We start from the raw sequence: 22,838 nt of genomic DNA on the forward strand, positions 1-22,838 counted from the left end.
GGATGAGTAGGAGTAGAAGAGAGCGCCTAAGGGACCGGAGCGACAGAGAAGTACAATGGAAGTTAATGGAAGCAGAAGCAGAACCGTGATAAACGAAGGGAGTAGTGGAGGGGAGAAGAAAATAGGTATAAGGTTAAAGTGCGCGCGACGTGCTCCCCGTGTTGTCGGTACATGCCACGGATCCCCTATCATTTCTTGATAAACTCCTAAACCACTAAACAATCCTAAGCTAAATATGTATTTGGTTAGAGATATCGTCTTCCTTATTTGACGTTCGTTTTGTAGGAAATTCCGCGAGAGAAGAAATTTTACCTTATAATTGTTCAAACTTATTTTTTATGTAGCTTAAAGCGTCTAAATTTACTTTTTTTAACCATAAATTTACTTAAAATAATAATTTTTCAGAAGAAAATTGAGTATAGTAAGATTTTAAATTATATAAAGCCTTTTGCGCATGCGTGTGCGCCATTTTAGAAGCCAGAGCGCCATTTTGACGAGCAGAAAGCCTAAACCTTCTCAAAATACGTTTTTTCACTTATTTCTTCGTTTCTTTCACATTTAAATGATTTCTTTTGGAATATTGAATTAGAAACTCAAAAGAATGTAAAAATTAATACTTTTAAAAGTTATCTTCGTCATTAATCACTAAATACTATCTAAAAACCAAAAAAACTCAATGAAATCTTAAAAAAAAGCCATCAAGAGTTAACTTATAAAATTCCTGAATGAAATTTTTTTGACTATGAAGGTGTAAAATAGTAATTTTGATTAAGAAAATTCAAGTTTCGGGAGTATAGAAAGTTTTGAAGATAGATGAGTCAGTTTGCGCATGCGTGAGCGCCATTTTGATGAGAAGAGAATCTAAGAATGCGATTTTTCGCTTATTTCTTCGTTTATTCTACATTTAAATGATTTTTTTTAGATTATTGAACTAAAAACCCGAGAGAATGTAAAAATTTATACTTTTAGAAGTGATTTCTATTATTTATGATGAATTATACATCTCAATAATGAAAATAATTGATGAAATCATAAAAAAAAACTATCAAAAGTTATCTTAAAAAATTTCTTCAAACATTAATTGAATTTATAATAAAAATAATGAAGATCATAGAATAAACAAGTTTAAAAAGGATCATCAAACTTATCAAAGCAAAATACAAACTCCCACGGCTTACAAAAAAGGACATTACACACAATATGACCAAGTAGAGTCTATAATCCAACCGAATAAGAATGTACGGATGCAAAGTAAGCCTGCTAGTCCTATTACCAGTGAAGAATCTCTCGAATTAGATAAAGAAGAAGCGGAATAAAATGACAGTCTTGCACACATATGTACACACATCCACACACAATTTGTTGTTTCTGTTTGACACGAGTCATTCCGAGACTGGCCGAGCCCACCCGAGTCGACGCGAATAATTCGCGATCTTGAGTGGAACAACTCTTACTCTACAAAAGTTAACCGTGTATGTATTCCACAATACTATTCATGTTCAGTGGCTGGCGACTCTTTGAGGCGTCAAGAACATTTACGAACTACCAGTGTATCCTTCTCCGCGGTTTTATACCGAGCACGTGCTACACTCGCGTGACAGTCGATAGCTACTAACTACTAGCTCATACACTCACCGATTAGATATCATCTAATTATTTTGGGTTAATTATAAATGACTTTGCCCAGTCAAAGTTAAAATTTTTTTTTAATCATTTTTATTAATAATTATTATTAATATTAAATTTCATCATGTCTTCCATTAGTGATTATTATTAATTGTTAATTATTAATTATTTTATTAATAGTGTTTAATATTAGTTAAAAAAAAAATAATTAATAATAATAATAATAATAACAAGAATAAATTTTTAACTAAAATTATTATTATTTGTTATTTAGTAAATTTAATAATTGTAATAATAATAATAATAATAATAATAATAATAATAATAATAATAATAATAATAATAATAATAATAATAATAAATGATAATAAAAAATAATTATTTGTAATAGTAAGAAGAAATATATCTTGACGTTTTAGTAAAGTGACTAAACGAGGAGCAAAGTAAGGGTGGTTGAAGAGTGTCGCAAAGTGGTTGCTGATATCGACATTGAGGTGTTGAGAGAAGACGTTGATATACATACGCACATATATAGGTGTATATTGTTGATAATGAGGAGGAGAGAGTGATACGCGGAGTGTTAACGGGGAAAGAGAAGAAGAGATTCCTGGGCACGCGCACTCCACCTGTTAACGTGTAACGGCACGCGCCTACCTCCTCTCCCTCGTCGGCTCCTTTCCTCCTTCATCGGTCTCCCTACCCCATGGGAAGCAGCCTCCTCCCACGTTATTTCCCTCACGCGTGGCACACAGCCGCGGTTGGGACGCGCAGGAGTCAATCGCTCGTGAGCTTTCCGTAGAACCAACCGTCTGCGCTTCCTAGACTTAGCCTCGTTTTCCAAATTTTTCTTTCTCGAACTCCGTTGCTCAACAGCCGATCAAAGTTTTGTCAAGTTGACAAATCTTTTCTTCAGTATCTGATAATCGAAGAAATTAAAAAAGAGTTCAGTTGTATTTTAAATTAATTTTATAGTTTTTTAAATTTCAAACTTTTTGTGATTATTATCAAAGTGTCAATTATTATAAAATATTACGGACAATTTTTTGATAAAATACAAAAAAAAAAATTTGAAATTTTTTAAATTTTGGCGCCTTTAAACATGGTTGCGTTAAGGGATAATTTTTGGAGCGCTCGGTTTTGACATCTTTTTGAATGAGTGCTCATAAACTACTGGTGCGTTTTCACTCATTTTTAATAGGCTTCTCACTTCGAACAATTATTAAGCCAACAAAAGAAGAAACAAGAAAATTAATAAACTTTTCAAAGAGTTATCGTGTTTGCAATGTTGGCCCGAGTGATTTAAATAAAAATTAAGCGCAAATGAAGAGTGAAGTAATTTTTATCGATAAATTTATTCTGGAAGAAAATTGAGCGTAAAAATTGACAAGCACACGTATTGTATATAAAATAAGTACGATGATTGTAAAGCTGACGTACAAGTGCGCGAGTGAGTATCGAGGGAGGAAGAGTTTAACCACCTGTTGAGGATTTACGAGAGTAAAATTGACAAGCTGTCCATATATTTACATTTGTTTGGATTTTTGTAATTGCCAAAAGTTCTTTGCCGATGTCATGGAGGTTTTCGGTGAGTGTCTGGTGGAGGTTGAGCCTGATCTTCGGCCAACGGGGGTGGACTTAGACTTTGTTAGGTCTAAGTGAAGATAACAATGATTATGAGGAAGAAAATTATGATCGAAAACTATTTGGACTACTTGTTTTCGGACATGATGATGGACCTGTCGGGAGTCGAGTGGAAAAGTGAGTGCGAGTGGGCTTGTAGCCGACAGCCGACACTTGATGTCCGCACAAGGCACTATCAAACATGGTGAAGTTCTGTGTTATCGGTCTCACCCATCAAAAGATATATAATACTAAGTAAAAACGCCAAAGAGGTCAAAAGTCGCCGGAGTGTGTGCAGAAATACGGGCATCGGTTGACCGCGGGGCTAACCGCGGCTTCCACGCTCGATGTCTTCTGTCTTTGTAATTTAATTATTGTTTTACGATTTGATAATTGTTGTTTATTTTTAAGCTTCAGTTTGTTGTTACAAGACTCGATTTAGTGATTGTTTTTATTTTTATTACTTTTTTTTTGGGAAACTAACGGCTAGTGTCTAACTTTTTGGAGTTTTTTCTTGGAACTATTTTATTAGAACTGTTGATTTTGCCAGGAATGATGGTATGTCGATGGATATTGTTAACTTATTATCATTTTGATCAGAAAAACAAATAATAAACAAAAAAAATATTTTTATTTAAATTACACTTGAAGTTTTCTTAATTTTTTACTCGTGAATTTTTTTTTTTTTATAATTTATTTCAATAAAAACAATGATAAAAATTTTTAGATATCAGCTAACTTAATTTTCATAAAATTGACTTGAATAAAGTAAATAATTTCATAAAATTTCTTCTTTATTGAAGTAGAAAAATTTTTATGCTAAAAAAATTTAACTCTAAAAAATTTTTCGCCTTGATTTAAGACAATAAAATTCTAAAAAATTATTTTCTTGGTTTAAGAATTTTTCTTTTGATTCAATTTAATTTTTTTTTTCTTTTGTATATGTTTTAATAATAAATTTATGAAAAAAATTACAAGTGCTTCAGCTAAAATTTTTATTTAACTGAAATAAAATTCAAAAATTAAAAAAATTTATTTCAAGTTTCTATTTGTATATATTTATTATTTTTTTCTTAAATTTAATAAAACTTTCTAATCATTCAGAAAATTTTTATATAGTTTATATTTAAAATAAATGAACAATAGAACAAATATAAATAAAAATATAGTCCAATAACTAAATTTTGCTTGATTCGTATAAATATTTTATGTATCTTAATATTAACTAAAATGCATAAAAAATACGTGAATAAAAATTTTTATTAATAGTTTAACGACACATCAAACATTTAACTATATAATAAAATATTAACTACATAATTTTTCAATAGATTCCCTTAACTTTATTATTTATATATTTTAAAATATATTTTCATACATTTTAATCATTTTTAAGACAGATAATATTAATTTATTTTTGCATTATTAATTTATATTTTTAATACAAATTTTTTTCCATCGAAAGATTGAAGAAATATCAAAATTGATTATCGAAAATATTTCTGTCCCTATTAATTAATAATAATAGTAAATTTGTACATAATTAGTAGATATTGCAAAGATAATAACAAAGATATGATGGTTAATTTTTAATCCTTGGAGGCAGAGATTGCGTCTTTGATGAAACGATTGAATTGTATACATCCACCTTGGATATATTTAGCTTCGTGACGAGAATCGCTCAAGTGGAGAACGTTCCAAATAATTATATTCATATGTACGACGGGGTACACATACACATTTCCATTCGTACGGTAATATTTTAGTCGATACGTAAATATCAACCGATTTATATTTATAAATTTATTGGGGTTTATGTTTGTATTCAGAATAATTAGGAATTATTAATATAGAATTTATACATATTTATCAAAAGTATTTATTTTGATTAAAATAATAGTTTTTTGGACATTTAAAAATTTTTTATAAATTAATTTATTAATTTTTATTATAAAAATCTATTTTAAAATTATTAATGAAAAAAAAATTATTATCAGATTTATAAAAAATGAAATCATAAATTTTTTTGAAGATTTGAAATTTTTTAATTTAGATTTAATTTTTTTAAAAATTAATTTATTAATTTATATTATAAAATTTAATTTTTAAATTATTAATAAAAAAAATTAAATAAAAATTTTTCAAATTTCATTAAAATTAAAAACTTCAAAATTATTATCAGATTTATAAAAAATAAATCATAAATTTTTTTTGGAGATTTGAAATTTTTTAATTTAGATTAATTTTTTTAAAAAATTAATTTATTAATTTATATTATAAAATTATTATTGAATAAAATTTTTTCAAATTTTATTAAAATTAAAAATTTAAAAATTATTATCAGATTGATAAAAAATGACATGAAAAAATTTTGTCGAGTTAAATTATCATAACAACAAATTTATCTCTAAAGGATAATTATTCTCGGCAATAAAACAAGTTGAATAAAAAAGTTGACCGTATATATCAGGTATAATTAAGACTGAGATAGTTAAACTAATAATTTGCGTCTTAACGAATGGAAAGCAGCGTGAGCAGAGAAAGATATTCAGAGCGCACGAGAACCCGATACGACTCACCTCCGTGAGGATTTCACCGTAGAGGTGGCAAGAGTTGAGGAGGGTGTGTAATACCTCGGCGTGGATCGATAGGAAGGCCAGAGGGTTGACTCTACTTCTATATATCTTTATATACATAGAAATGTATGTATGTATGCAGGAACAGAATGTGTGGGTGACGCGCGCGCCAACTACTAAGTCTACGTGCTCGTTAAATCCAAAAGAGGCTCGTTGCTTTACTTGCATACTTCTATCTGTAATACACCTTTCTTTTCTAACTTTTTACTCCCCCACTCAAGTTCTATTATATATTCTATATATAGCTATAATATTTCATCTACATTTTGTTTCTATATTTCAATTCCCGCCGTTATTTCAAGCTATAGACCTCGAGACATTCAAAATAACATAAACACCGATCAACAATCCAAGCAATTCCCAGACTTGTTTATCGGAGATAAAACATTTTTTTCCCCTAACGAATTATTGCTTTGTTTGTGTGAATTTATACATTTTATTATTTATTTGTTAAATTTATTCAATATATCTTCATAGTATAATCTATAAATTTTTATTCATTCATATTTAAAATATCTCATTACAATTTTAGATTTTAAAATTTTCGTGCGGCTTTTAAAGCGCATGCGCGTGCGCGCTACTGCCATTTTGTCGTCCGAAGAAGCTTACTTCTATTATTGGAGTATTTTTACTAATTTTTAACCAAAAAGTTGGTAATTTTGATGATTTTTGTTAATATTTATCTAACTAGGAATTTTTCTTCCCATTTTTAAACAAAAAAACTTATAAATTATTAAAAAAGAATAAAAACTTTTTCAGTAATTTGATGAGTCAAATACTTAAGCCTATTTTAGATAATCTACCACATAATTTCTATGAAAATTTTTTAATTATTGTTTAAAATATCTTAGCACAACAGTTTTTAATTTTTAAAAATTTTGCGCGGGTTTTAACGCGCAAGCGCGTGCGCGCACCGCCATTTTGTCGAACGAAGAAGCTTACTTCAGTAATTTGAGTGTTTTTGCCACTTTTTATGAATTTTTAACCAAAATTCTGGTATTTTTGATAATTTTTGAGGATATTTAGCAAACTAGAAACATTTTTTCGTTTCATTAAAAAAATTAATGGTTTTATTTTAAACTTTTTATTAAAATTTATTAACTAAAAAAAATTAATACATTTAAAAAATGTCTGCCCAAATCAATATATTGAATTTTTTCTTTTTTTCTTTAAAGAAGTAAATTATTAATGCAGAGTAAATACATAAAATTTGTAGGATTAGATTGAAAAAAAAAAAAAAAAAAAAAAAAAAAAAAAAATGTGTGTTGCTGGGGAGAATATTTATTTGTTTTTAGTAAGAGGCTTGTCAATAGATTGTAATAATGTCTTAACGTCGTCGGAGGAGTGTAAACCGAGGGGTTGTTATATTACAAGCAAAGAAGAATAGAAAGAGAGGAAAAAATGAGAGAAAAGTTAAAGAGAGTAGAGTCCTGGTTAGGCGCGCATACAAATCGATATCTTGCCGGTACGGTGTCATGGAAGTCAAGCCCTGGCCTCACACTCTTAACCCTTCATCAATACCGCTACGATTTAAGCGGGGAATTTATTTTTCATGCCACGCTCGAAAAAACGTCAACATTTTACTTTGTTTTGGGAATAGAGAACTGCAATTGGTATGACGAGCAACGTCCGAATTGCCATGGATACGCTTAACTTTATTTGTTTAATTATTGATTGACGCAATGGTGCAATCGTCTAAATTACTCATACTGGTATTATACACATACACCGAGAAAGAAGACTACTAACAATCCCGTATGATTGTTTGTTCAATAGTCCGACACCTCACTGGAGTGCTGCCAAAGCGCGGATGGGATATTTATCTTATTTTTGGGGCTTACGCTGCACCAAACTTTTTAATTTTTAGTATTTATACTTTAAATTCGGATATTTATGCTTTATTTTTTTTTTAACTATTAAACGCTTCCATCAGTCTGTTTATTTTTTTATCAATTAAAATTGGGGGAAATTTATTTTTTAGTTAAAATTTTTAGACGTTATTTGTATCTTTGTTTCGGTTGTAATTAATTAATTACTCTTTCAGTTAAAATAAACATTTTTTTAAATTGCACTGTACTTTCTTAAAAATTGACCTTTTTAAAGATATAAGCTCATCCTTCCATTTTTGATATATTTTTCATATATACATATATATATATATAAATATATAAAATATATGAAAAATTGATGTGGGTACTCAAATGAAAGGTATCGATGAGTACAACATCGGGATGTGCTTACATTTTTAAAAATGTCAATAGTTCTCAAGATACAAGATCATTTCTTAATTATTGATATTTTTAATAATTAATGCAAAGTTCAAATATTAAAAATAAAAAATTGTAAAGTTTAAATTTTTTAATTTAAAATTCAAAAATAACTTCAACAGAATTAACAAAGTTATACTTTCTATATTTATTTACCCCAAAATCAAAATTCAATCAGCGTGCGTTGAATAAGTTATAAAGTCGAACAAAAGTAAAACTAAAACTAAAATTAAGTTGAGTTTATTTAAAAAACATCCTTTCAAATGAAATGCACCAGCAACCAAAACAAATTAAATGTGTGTACAGCAGAATTGCACAACAGTTTTTTCGTTATTGTATTTACTACACCCGAGAAGGCCAATGAAAAAGTATGCAAATATAAATATGAATACACTCCATCCACGGTTAATAATTAAACATTAAAACTAATCAAGTGGATTTCAACAACAAATTTGTTTTATGTCTTCTTTTTTTTTTTATTCATACATCATACAGTTGATGACTAGAAAGTGCTGACACTAGATAACATACTACTATTGTAACATCGCACTTGACTCGACTCTTATGGTTTTTAATATCACTTGTGTATAAATTTTCTTCATAAATTGCCTGTTTAATATTCTTAGTATCGAATAAACAATCTTGGAAAAAAAAATTCTATTTAAAATATTTAATAGTTATAAAATGGTTATAACTATTTTATAAATTTATTTATTATATATATTTTATATATTCATTTATTATATATCATATATGATATTTTTGAAATCATTATAAAATTAAAAATAAAAAAACTTATATTTTAAAAAATTCGGATTTTTGAGAAAAACATTTTCAAACAAAATTTATAGAGAAACAAATTTTGACAAAAATTTCTCTAACCAAAACGTTCTTGTTCCAGCAGCAGAAAATCCTAAAAAGAACCGCGGAGGACCTGGAGTCATCTGGAGGAAGCACAGTGGAGCCGAACTTCGGTGAGCCGCCGGTAAAAGTGCAATGTACCCAAGGACAACAGCACCAGCACCAACAAACGCAATCTTCAAGCGGCGCAAGGCACCACCCAATGAACCAACTGCCCTCTGGAAACAATTCCTCTTCCAGCGGGCAGCCGGCCCCAGGCAGTACTTCCAGTTCAAACGAAGGGCTGACCAAGTTCTCTGTAGAGATAGTGCAGCAGTTGGAGTTCACGACCTCCGCAGCGAACTCACAAGCGCAGCAAATCTCGACAAACGTCACCGTGAAAGCGCTGACCAACGCTTCAGTAAAGAGCGACCTGGTGAACACTTCTTCTCCTGGTCCCAAGACCGACCCGAGCTCCAGAGCGTCTTCCCAGGGGCCGGGTATCGGCTGCGTGGACATCGGTAACCTGGTGGAGTGCAAGCAAGAGCCCGACAACGACTTCGTGGACCTCGAGCAGTGCGCAGCAGCCGTGGTGAAAGACGCGGCGGCGAACGGAGCCGGGTTTCCAGGGTTCTCCGACTTTATCGACGAGACCGGGGATGAAATGCTAAACGCGGACACTTTTAAGGACCTGATCTCCGAGATCAACGACTACCCGCTGATGGACGAGTTCGACTTTGACGACAAGGGCATCGAGTCCCTCACGGTGAACCACGGCGCCTCCGGGAACTCCGGGAACTCCGTCCCGGGGCTCAGCAACGGCATCAAGCTCGAGGACGAGAAGGACGTCCACAGCCACAACCACCAGAACGGCGTCGCCAACGGGGCCCTCGCCTCGAACTCCAGCCCCGGATTAGGGGCCCAGTACTCCCCCAGGCTGCCGTACTCCAGCCTGGACTTCAAGTCCGAGATCCAGAGTCCCGCGGCGTCCACCCTCAAGCAGATGGCCGAGCAGCACCAGAACCAGCAGCACAAAAATCAAATGGGCCTCGGACCCTTCACCCCCGCTGGAAACCCGGCTCGTGGGCCAGCCTCCAGGTCCCCCTACACGGAGTTTCCCCAGTTCGGGAACTCGGAGTACCTCGGCAGTCCTGGAAGCAACGGAACCTCCGGAACTGGGAACCAGAGCGCACAAAATTCCGTCGCTGCCTCTTATCACAAGAGCACCAGCAATCCGGGCTTCCAGACACAGACTAGTGATATGTTTACGGGCCAGACCCAGTTCTCGGGCCTGGGGGACATGAAGCGCTCCCAGTCGATGACTGGCAAGCCGAATATGCTCGGGCCTACCGGCTACAAGCAGCAGTACTCGCCGTATGGAAGTCCTGGATCGATGCCCAATCACGGAAGTCCTGGCTACCCTCTGCCTTCCAGAGGCGCGCCTGGTCCCGGGTCCAATCAAGGAGGCTCGGGTCCTGGGCCCTTTACTGGGTCTACTCCGCCCAGACCGCCGTCAGGATCTGGCTCTGCGACGCTACAGATCAACCAGGCCCAGCAGCTCCATATTTCTAATCCTGGACACAATATTCAGGTGAGTTTTTTTTTTTTTTTTTTTTTTTTTTTTTGGGGGGGGTGAGGGGAGAATTCTGGATGAGGTAGCAGTGTTGGAAAAGCGGAACTGCTAGTGCGCAACAAGTTGCTTCCCCACTTAGAAGGCTGTCTCTTTTTGCTGATCCACGGGGTTACTCGCTGGTTAACGCTCTTGAGCTGAACCTGCTGGTGCATTGATACCTCGAGCGCCGACGTCTGCGCAACTCAACGGGTTATAAGGGAGGGGTGGGTTATCATTTAGAGAGGGTTGGTTGGTCTTTTTGAGATTCGGGGGATTTCTTAAGGGATCTAGTGACTTTTTGAGAGAATTTTAGATATGGAATTCGGTGTATTTTTGAAGAAAGATCTGTGTAGGGACTGAAAAAATTTTTTTTTTGATTCGAGATGAATTTTAAAAATCTCAGAGAGATTATTATTTTTGAGGAATTTAATATTCTTGGGGAAACAATAAGTTTCTTTGGTGGAAATAAAACGGCTTGATAGATAAAAATAAGATTTTATTTAAACTCATTTTTTGAAATATATTTGAAACTAAGTTTTGATGGAGAAAATAACAAATATAAAATCAAAAGATTGGTTGAGTCAAGTTTAGGTTATTTGGTTTGAAAATAGTAAAATGATTGGTTGAATTGGTAGAACTGTAACTCTATAGAATGGAGAATTTTTATTCAACTTTTATTTTCTTGATTCTGTTGGTGAATTTTGTAAAATATCATTATAAAATATTGAAAATAGCTCCATAGTATAGAAACATTTTTTAATGGAAATTTTCTAAGCTACAATTTAGGTCTCTTATAATTTTTTGATAAAACTGATATTTCAGGAGTTATAGCCATTTTTAAGAACAACAATAAATTATTTGATATTAAATTAAAAAATTAAATTTGAGCCTGCTAGTAAATTTTTTTCCTAAATTAAAATTTTTTAAAACATTATTTTCTTCCACGAAATAGTTACCTCTTTCTTCAGTCGAAAATTTAAAAAAATGAATCCAAGCTCGACAAATAACTCTAATCGGTATGTTAATTTTATTCCAGAATCTCCAGGGTTATCGTTGGCTCACTATCTGCCAAACAATTAAATTCATTATTTAACATTTTATAAATATATATATTTGTATATCAAGCATCTTGTCACCGGCTCGAATAACCCCCAGTCACCTTTATGTTAAACAGCGAACGTTAATTGCGGAAACGTTGGAACTTTTTTTTTTTCGGACGACTGACGGGTGATCGGGAAAAATAAAAAATATATAACCACGTCGCCGATGATAATTTTATGTATGCTCAACTTAACTAGCTTATATATATAAATATATGTAAGATAGAACAAGCCCAAGGTATTCTTTTGTATTCAGATTATTTACATATGTACCGGTTTAATGGAGATATTTGTTGCTCGATTTCCGGTTACAACTATTGAGGGTAACATCGATATTTCTTCACATAAACAAGATTTTTGATATGAAAATAATAGTTTTTTTTTTTTTTTTTTTTCCTCCTATTTAAATTCAATCAGTCGCTTCTTTTTTATTAATAGTTTGTCCGATTTTTTTGCATCCATCTTTGAATATTTTATTGTAATTTATTGTAATCACTCTATATTGAAATTTTTTTTTGTTATTATAAGAGTTATTACACTACATTCATTTTCAATTATATTTAATACATATTATGTTTTTTTTTATAATTTTTTCTTTTAAATTAAAAAAAAATTTTTTTTTTTAATTTCTTAAATTAAAAAAATTTTTTAATTTCTTTAATTGCCGATTGCGTTTCTTTACAAATAAAAAAATAAATAAATATTTTTTTTTCTGTAAATTTAGTATAAAAATAGTTTTGAATTTTATAAATAAATTCTAGAGTTTTTTTTTTAAGTTTAAAATGTCGTAGCGATAAGCAAAAGTTACACATACGTGGGAGGCGCGAGTTCGATTCCCACTGACAGAAAAAAAAATTTTAAAATACAATCGTCGCTAAAAATTCAATACTTTCTAAAGTTAACATAAATTGAAGAAAATTTATAAAATTCATTGATAGAAAATTTTATTTAATATTAAATTATGTAGTTAAAAAATTATTTAAAAAAAGTACAACGCTATTTTTTGAAGCTTTAAAATTAAATTTGACTAAATGACACAATAAATGCGGCTTTTAATGATGAGTGAGGTTGGCGCAACGAGCAAAGTGTGTGCGCTGATGCACGAGCGCAAAAAGCCTTATCTAATCAGTTTGAATCTATATATAAATTTTTTTTTTAATTATTCACTGATTTATTTAGTAGAAAAAATAATTTTTTAACTTTTAATAAATTTTTTTCAAAGAAAAAATTACAATTATTAAAAGTTAATTAAAATAAATAATTTATCAAGCTTGAAAATTTTTTCTATCAGTGTAATTTTTTTTTAAAAAACTTTTAATAAAAATAAAAATTCTAAAGCTATGCACGGAATTTTTAGAATGATAATCACATTATATTTTATTGACGTATAATATGACAGCGAGGAATTACATCAAAAGCAATGAGTTAAAAGTGCGTTACAAGTATACAGTAGTTGAACACGTATAACTGAACAACATAACAGAAAAACACATTCCATGCACAATAATAATCGTGTCTAGAGTGTACCGTGCTGAAATCAATACTCTCATATGCCTCACTTTTTGTAACCTACTTTGCTCCGTCAACAATATTTTAAATAATTGTTAATACTTTGTTATAATTCCATAATCTTGACTCCTCCTCCAACTCTTCAACAAAATTGTCCCAATTTTTGCATTCCAAAAAAAATTATCATTCTCTCTTGATAGTTTAAAAATTTTTTGGTCCTGATAATTAAAATAAAAAATATTTTATTAAAATTACGGTATCAATTTTTAAGTATTTTCGTTAATAAACTGACAGTCATACAATTATTTGTCTTACATTGCAGAATCGTGCGACAAGTCGTGGTTTGCGACGGGGCTACGACTTGCTAATTTTAGCTCGACCATGACATCAGTGCGCGTCACTCGGTTCGTTCGTTTCTATTCTCGCGCAATTGTTTCGCGCAGGTATTATTTACTTATTGCTTCCAAGATATCAAAACTAAATATAAATATAAATAACAGCAACGGCAATAATAACATTTATCGGCGTCGATACAATATCAATCGCTGTCAAATTTTTGCTTTTACTTGACATTGAAATTTTTTCACTAAATAGTCCATATTTCCGGAAAAAAATTTTTTCATAAAATATTCATTTATTTATTGCAAAAAAAAGGATGATAAAATTTCACTAAATCAAATTAATGTTTTTTTTTTTTTTTTTTAGTTTTATACAATACATTTTAAATAGATAAAATTTTGCGTTATTAAATAATGAACTTTGTTAAATTGCACTGTACTGTCTTAAATATTGACGTTTTTGAAGATATAAGCTCATCCTGATGCTACACTCATCAAGAGCTTTCATTTGAGTACCCACATGCATTTTTGATATATTTTTCATATATACATATATATAATATATATAAATATATAAAATATATGAAAAATTGATGTGGGTACTCAAATGAAAGGTCTCGATGAGTGTAATCTCGGGGTGAGCTTATATCTTTAAAAATGTCAATATTTCACAAGATACAAAGTCATTTCTTAATGTATATAATTTTATTAAATGTTACTACTGTTCAAAAAGATTTAAGAAATTTATGAAAAGTATAATTAATCTTGTGAAAAAATTTTTTTGGGTACAAAAATCAATTTCTTAATTCAAATTAATTTTTTAACAAATTAAAAAAATCGATTTTTTTGTTTGCTAATTTTTGTTAAAAAAAAAAATTCTTGACTTGTATTTTCAGAAATAATTTAATAAAAAATCAAATAAACTCATTCTCAGTCTATGTGACTCGGTGGAACGATAAGATAAATTCTTTTCAGGTTACCGGAAATGGTGTACATACAATATAACACGATAGCGAAAAGGAAATAATCTGAAATAAAATAAAACGTGTAATTAATACAAATACTAATCCGAAAAAAAAAAAAAAAAAAAATTAAAAAAACACACTTACTTACTTTTGATAATTATATTAGTTTGTTATGTAGTTATTTTTCAACAAGTGTCAATTAAATGATTTATACTGAAGATAAATACCATGATATAGTTTAATGCACTTTATTTGATATCGGTTAGCCTGTAAATTAATTGGATTGTACTACAGTACACTACACTGCGCTATGTATATGATATAATCATGCCCTTTGAGCGGCTTAAATTCGGAGCGCTGATTTGAATTAAACAGACGTGGAAATAAATTCACGATTTTGTTTTTTTTTTTTTTTTATTTTTATTTAATTCGACACCAGTCTTTTATTTTAAATCATTTAATCTGTAACCATCATTTTTATTTTTAAATTTGTTTCATTTTAATTTACATTGTTATGTGTGTGTATAAATACCTGAGGAATTTCTATTGAGGTTAAAAAATAATTGACGATTCATTCGGTGATGCTATTTCAATTTTTTGTTTAATTCATTCTCGGCTTCTTTTCATTCCATTGTAAAATTCCGTGGTTAATTTAATTACCCAAAAATTATTTTTGATATTTTTTTAATTGAAAATTATTGACACTTGAAATAAAAATTTTTTAATTAATTTCTTACAAAGTTATAAAAAATTTTATTTATCCTAAATAATTTTATCAACTAAATTAAAAAAACTTGAATCAAAAAATTAAAATAACAATAATAATAATATCATTTTTATAGTAAATAGACTATGAATTTTTAATAACTAATTAAGTTACTATATCTCCTAAAGTATTAAAAATAAACCCATAGTATGATAACATTTTTTTTAGGAAATTTTCTTAGCTACAATTTTGGTCTCTTATGATTTTCCTTAAAAATCAATATTTTAGGAGTTACAATCAATTTTATAGAAACTAGACAATGATTTTTTATTTTTCACTCTGTAAGAACTACTTAAGTAACTATATCTCCTAAAATATTCAAGATAGCCCCATGGTATAAAAATGTTTTTTGTAGTAAATTTTTTAAGCTATAATTTAGGTCTCTTATAATTTTTTGATAAAATTGATATTTCAGGCGTTATAGCCGTTTTTAAGAATAACACTTAATTATTTGATATTTAATTAAAAAAATTTTCTTTTTTATTAACAAAAATAATAATAAAATCTCTATTTAAATTAAATGAATAATAATAAAAACTCTCTAAATTCAACCTTGAAGCCTCGAAAAATGCCCATTAAAAAACTAGAACCAAAAAACCTAAATCCAAAATAATATTTTTCTTCTTTACTCAACCATTCTTCTTTTCATTACACAAAGGGTGAAAGTTGTGCTCACAAATATGTTGTATCCACACACACCGCACACCACACATACCCAACCATCCAAACAGTATTATTGTTACAGAGTAATAACACAATGTAAAATTATTTATAGGGCGTGGTAACGGATGTATATATATATATATATATATATATATATATATATATATATATATATATATATTTTTGATGGTACAATTTTCCCGTTAAGTGTGACGTAAGTCCATATGTTAATCTAGTTAAGTTTATACATATCAGCATCAACCTTCTTCGAATTATCCGTCAGTCTCAACTTATATTAACTTACATTGGATCCAACACAGACATCCATTAAATAGCAGCACACATCTAGACATACTGCACTTGCTATATTACATGGATCCAACACACACACTAACTAGCTACGTGCTCCTATATTTATACAGATAAATTTATAATTTGTAATACATGAGTGTCCTTATACGACACCACTACCAGCATATGATAGTTAAACATAACTTAGGATGCTATCTATATCGAGTGTTAAACCCCTAAGCTCGGTAGCTACTTACGGTGCAGAATATTCGGGTTTTAATTTTTAATTCCTCTGCACATAGTTAGACAAGTAAGCACCTACATATATTCATATATATATATATAGAGTGACCTCGGACGGGATGTTTAGACGATCGATCGGGAGCACAGCTCGCTTACTATGGGGTGTGCTTTTACTAATTGGATCCGGTCTCTCTGGAGTTGCGCTGTATTCCAGACTCAATCTATTTTTCCCGGATCATATCACTTTTTCTCTTATTTGTAACTGATACTAGAAAGATTTCGATCCGCTGATTTTTTATCTCAATCTTCATCTTCATCTGAAGAGTCATTAAATTATAAATTACTACAACGGAAAAAAATTAACTAGAATAAATAATAGTAGATTTGTAATATTTATATTTTTGCCACCCCGATGGCTGCTTTGCTGTTTAAAACTATAAAAATTAACCGAAATCCCGAGTTTTTTCCGTGAAATAAGTGATGATGATGATAGTAGTTCTGCACACAAAAAAAGGGTCACTTGAGTCAAGAAAATATTTTTCTTCCTAATTATTTTCTTGAGTGAAAAAAAATTTTTTTTTTGACGCAAGAAATTTCACTTATTCCAAAAATTAATTCTCTTGCTTTAAGAAAATTTATTTAGATCAAGAAAATCTTCTTGTTTTAAGAAAATTCAGCCTCTTGCTCCAAAAAATTTTGTTCTTGATAGAAATAAATTTTCTTGTCTTGAGAAAATTTCTCTCTTGCTCCAAAAAATTAAATATAAAGATAAAAGTAATATTTCATTTTTTTTTCATTCAATATTTATAATTGCACGCTAAAATAAAATAAAATGAGTAAAATATTCAAGAAAAAAATTTTCTCATCTTGAGAAAATTTTTTTCTCAGCTGAAATAGGTGGCGCTGCTTCCCTAAAGTATCTAAAAATCTTGATCAAATATAAAAATTAATTGTATCAAGTATTTATGATAATTTGAATTAAGAAAAAAATGACTTTCACCAAGAATCTTCCTTCAGGCACCTGAAAATTTTCTTGAGCCGCGAATTTCGTTCTCCAGTCCAGAAAGAGAAATTTTTCTTTCTGTGTGGTGATCGATGGATCAGGGAACATTGTCTAGGAAACCTGGGAATCAAAATCTAGTCCGTATTGTGGACCAGAGGAAAGATAGTGACGGATAGACGAAGCATCTTCTGAAACTAGGGCAAGTTTGTACACGGTTCTGGTGTACAGGGAGCAAGAGCCTCGGGTCGATGATCCGGCATTCATAATCGCTGCGGCTCTTCTAGAGAGGCTGCTTGCTATATACTATATGCTATATACTAGCTGCTGGAGAGTACAGAGAGAGGTGCGGCCTGGGCGGTGTCGACTTATTCCTCTCCTCAACGATCCGAGAATCCAGATACCACTCTGACATTACTGCTGTACGGATAAAATTCTTGGGTTTATTTTATATATGTATAGATATGGGTATACTTCCCTACTTACCCCACTCTTGCTTTTGGTTATTATATTTGTATGTAGTCTGAACTCGGTACTCATGCTTATTGCCAACATTTTTGTTCCCTTGGACAAATACTCTTGACCGAGTAACAGATCCCAAGTAGACCAGAAAACACTAGCCAATAACTTGGATTTTTTTAATTATTCTTCCGCGTTGTTATTTATATTAATCAACAGGTTATTAGATATTTACTTACGGGTTTTAATTGCTGGTCTAAAGTTTTAGAAACTGCTGGTATTTTTTATTTGGAAAAAATTTGTTTTTCTTTAATAAAACTTGACGCTATTTTTCATTTTTTAAGAAAAATCATCGATTAATTATTTACGTAGTTTTTTTAAATAAAACAATTTTTCAGTTAGAATTCTTCTTAAGAAGTATATATGTTCATCTGCGCATGTGCGAGCGCCATTTTAACGCGTCAACGCTGCCATCTTGATAATCTTAGATTTAAAAGTCTCAACTGTGTTTAAAACATTATTTCTTTAATAAATAAAAAATAAAATCAATTTCAATGAAATAAATAGATTAATTCTGTAAGAAATAGACAAATTTTAATTTGATATTCTTCTCTTTTATTAATATTTCATATTCTTCATAAAAAATCTATAAGATTTTTAAAAATATCCGAAATGAAAATTAACTTTACATTTAAATTATTCTTCCCCTAATTAACAAGTTATTATATATTTACTTAAGGGTTTTAATTACTAGTCAAGAGTTTTAGAGACTGCTGGTATTATATTTATCTGAAGAAAAATTTTTTTTTAATAAAACTTGACGCTATTTTCGATTTTTTAAGGAAAATTATAGAAAATATTTTTGGAGTATTAATTATACATTTTTAATAACAATTTTTCAGTTAGAATTCTTCTTAAGAAGTATATATGTTCATCTGCGCGTGCACGAGCGCCATTTTGACGCGTCTATGCCGCCATCTTGATAAGCTCAGATTTAAAAGTTTCTTACAGTGTTTTTGACGTTATTTCTTCAATAAATTGAAGATAAATTTGATTTTGCGACAATAAACGAATCAATTTAGTAAAAGAAGACAAACTTCAATGAATGAATCTTTTTTTTGAAGTTAATATTTAAAATTTTTGATAAAAATTCTAAAATGCATCCAACAGAATATTTTTATTACGCCGGCGTAATAAAAATTTAGCATACTCTCATTTATAAACTCAAAAAAGCAATCTCTTTGAATGGTAGCGACACCTTGTATATGGCGCTGGGATGCAATTTCAAATGCCCTGCTGTTGATCACGGATAGTACATGTATACATTCGCGTATCAGACACGTATGGAAGCAGACAGAATATACAGAGCACTAAATGCCCGCTATCGGAAATCGATATCGGGCAGCCACAGCCAGCAGCCACTCTTTGCCTTCTCCAACACACACTTAACCACCCCGAGCCCCTCAATACTCACTATTCACTCAATACTCAATGCAATATACATATCCAATACATGCCACCATAAGACTGCATTACGCATTACACACATTTCGTTTTACGAGACTGATTTTGCACCGGCAACTCCAGTTGACCGAAAAAAAAAATATTTTATTTGTAAAAAAAAAGAAAGGAAATTCGGCCAAAGCATCAGCGTCAAAATTTATCCTTCTAATAACTTGTCGGACATGATTTTGATCTTAGCTAAATCTTTATACACTTGTTATGTTCTTCGGGTGTTAAATAAAGTGTAGGTACAAATACTGTGAGTAAAGAGGGCTTACTTACGTTGAGGTCAGCGTCCGTAGATCCCATGTGTAATATAGATTTATTTAAAGACTATTAACGTTTCATCTTGCTATATTATATGTTACTTCATTATGATACTGCAGTTAGCTTACAACTGTCAATTTTTTTTATTTTTATCACAAATAAATTATTGAAAAAAAAATTTTATGTGTAATTTTTTTAATTTTCTACATGTGAAATTTTTTAAATAATTTTTCAATGAAAAAAAATTCTAGTAATTTTTAAATTGGCTAATTTAATTTATAATAATAGTTAGCCGATTTTATTAATTTTTTGATTTTTTTTTTAATAATTAAATTAGAACAAAAAAATATTTTTAAAAAATTGCATGTGTAATTTTAAAAATTTTCTACATGTGCAATTATTTCTTTTATTTTTTTTTTTAAATAATTTTTCAATAAAAAAAAATTCTAAAAATTTTTTTTAAATTTTCATATGTGGAATTTTTTTATTAAATTTTTTTCAAAATAATTTTATTGTTATAAAATTATAAAAAAATTTCTAATGTTTGTCAATTTCAGTGTCATAACACCATCATAGTCTTCCCAACCTCAATCTTCATTTTAATTTAAATTACAGTTTCTATTATAATTATTTATTACAATTCTAATTACATATCCTGTAAATAAATATAAATATTATTTTAGACGAAAAAAAAAAAAAGATTTAAAATCAAGTGTTTAAGTAACTAAAATTAAAACTCACTTATTGACTCAAGAACATTGGAGTTATTTTTAGTTGAAGCCTTGAAACTGTTGGTGACTCACAGGGAGTACTCAAGATACCGAATTAATAATTAATAATTTATTTGTAATTTTTTCGGTCGATAAAATTTAACTGTAAATACATTAATTATCCCAAAAACAAAATTATTTATTTTGTTGTTTACTTATTTTCAGGTGTCAGCAGGGCAGCATATGCAATTAACTAGTGACTTGAAGCCCGGCGTGTCGGTGGCAGCTCAACAGGGCATGTACTTCAACCAAACCCAAAATCAAACATCCGCGGGACAACAAGACACATACTGCTCGGTATCCCAGTCCCAGACAATCAATTTCACTCAGCAAAGCCTGAGGCAACGGGCTGCTGCTGCGGCCGCTGCTGCTGCCGGGGGTGTTCCGGGACAACCTGGACCCGGTGCTCCAGCACCTAGAAATCATTCACAACAAGTATCCAATAACCAAGTTGATCCCCATCAACATGCTAAGCTTGTTCAGCAGCAACAACAGCAGCAGCAGATGATGCGTGCTCAACAGGTTTGTATTTTTTTTTAAATTTTGTTTTTGGTGATAAAAATTAAAATTTTGCTTTATTAAATAATTATTTTTGTTAAATTGCACTGTACTTTCTTAAATATTGACGTTTTTTAAGATATAAGCTCATTCTGATGTTACACTCATCAAGAGCTTTCATTTGAGTACTCACATCAATTTTTCATATATTTTATATATTTATATATATATATATATATATATATATATATATATATATATATATATATATATATATATATATATATATATATATATATAATATATATAAATATATAAAATATATGAAAAATTGATGTAGGTACTCAAATGAAAGCTCTTGATGAGTGTAACATCGGGATGAGCTTATATCTTAAAAAACCTCAATATTTCACAGGATAAAAGGTCATTTATTAATTATTAACAGTCTCAAATTTTAATAATAACAATAATGATATTAAAAATGGAATATAAACATTATTGAAGTGAAAAGTGTGTGCGCAACAGGTATATACATTTTCTGTCGTATTCTCTTTCTTTTCCTGTGTTGTTAAGTCTTGGCAACTTTTGTTCAATTGAACTTACTAAAAAGAGACACATGTATACACACTGACTTGAGAAAGAGCACGGATTCATGCACGAAGAGGCAAGTGGTTGCGGACAATGAATGGAAATTTTTTTATTTGTCTTATTAGTATTAGTATTAATGTTAACATTACTACGTGTTAACGTTTAGATTTTATTGGTAGGTGCGTAAGCATCCGGCAGTTAACGATACCCTATCGGTGTAACACTTTCTTACTACATTATATTCTTTCATAAATATTTGTCTAATACCAGACACTATCGAGCGGGCATTGTATCCTACTCAATACAACAGTGATGGTAATAAACATGATTATGATTATTGAGTGATAAATTACAAGGATTTATTTTTATGTTAATAGGCAATGCAACATCAGCAGCATTTGGCAGGTGGAATGGGCGGCGTACGACCACCACCGCCTGAGTACAAAGCAGCACAAGCGCAAATGATGCATGCTGGTATTGGCATGGGTCAACAAGCAAGGTTCCCTAATCAAGGTTCAATAAGAAGAGTTTCGCAGCAACCTATGCCTCCTTCGGGTAAATTTGTTTATTAATTATTTTTTTTTTTAATTTATTACAAAAAGTTATCGGGTATTTTATTAAAAATCCGCTGGATAAAATTTTTTTAATAATATTAATTAGTAATTTTTTCAAAAAATGAGAACACAGCAAAAATGAAGTATAAAAAATGTTAAAATTTTCTAGAAGATAAAAAATTAACATCAGTAAATATTAGTTTTTCAGTCACATAGTGACTGCTGTGACTTGTGAACTATAAATAAATAAGATTTTGCTTTTTTAAATAATGACTTTTGTTAAATTGCACTGTATTTTACTAACTATTGACGTTCTTAAAGATATAAGCTCATTTCGATGTTACACTAATCGAGACCTTTCATTTGAGTACCTACATCAATTTTTCATATATTTTATATATTTATATATATGTATATATGAAAAATATATGAAAATGCATGTGGGTACTCAAATGAAAGCTTTTGATGAGTGTAACATCGGGATGAGCTTATATCTTTAAAAACGTCCATATTTAAGAAATTAGATTGTATCTCGTGAACTATTGACATTTTTAAAGATATAAACTCATCCCGATGTTACATTCATCGAAACCTTTCATTTGAATACCCACATCAATTTTTCATATATTTCATATATTTATATATATTATAAATATGTATATATGAAAAATATATCAAAAATGCATGTGGGTACTCAAATGAAAGGTCTCGATGAGTATAATG

At 30.3% G+C, this 22,838-nt stretch overlaps 1 protein-coding gene and 1 long non-coding RNA gene across 4 annotated transcripts in view; one reads left to right on the plus strand and one right to left on the minus strand.

Moving 5' to 3' along the window:
* The window catches only part of Mam (neurogenic protein mastermind), a 45,537-nt gene that overhangs the window by 20,794 nt on the left and 1,905 nt on the right, over window positions 1-22,838 (plus strand). Inside the window, exons 1-4 of one of the 3 annotated variants that reach the window (XM_074251855.1) lie at window positions 2,452-3,804; window positions 9,054-10,580; window positions 20,641-20,997; window positions 21,939-22,116. In XM_074251855.1, the coding sequence (XP_074107956.1) occupies window positions 3,799-3,804; window positions 9,054-10,580; window positions 20,641-20,997; window positions 21,939-22,116 (2,068 nt within the window). In that variant the 5' untranslated portion in view covers window positions 2,452-3,798. Of the gene's footprint in view, window positions 1-2,451; window positions 3,805-9,050; window positions 10,581-20,640; window positions 20,998-21,938; window positions 22,117-22,838 lie in introns of those variants that run through there. The other 2 variants (XM_074251852.1, XM_074251854.1) reach the window with 2 other exon arrangements.
* Window positions 14,425-15,210, minus strand: LOC141533150 (uncharacterized). The gene is made up of 3 exons (XR_012480189.1): window positions 15,046-15,210; window positions 14,662-14,975; window positions 14,425-14,576 (listed from the first exon to the last, which is right to left on the minus strand). It is a non-coding gene; the product is annotated as an uncharacterized LOC141533150 (long non-coding RNA).

The sequence above is a fragment of the Cotesia typhae genome, unplaced genomic scaffold (assembly GCF_013202065.1).
Source record: "Cotesia typhae breed Kobodo isofemale line unplaced genomic scaffold, CoteBio_Ctyphae contig_83, whole genome shotgun sequence".
Classification (NCBI taxonomy): Eukaryota; Metazoa; Arthropoda; class Insecta; order Hymenoptera; family Braconidae; genus Cotesia; species Cotesia typhae.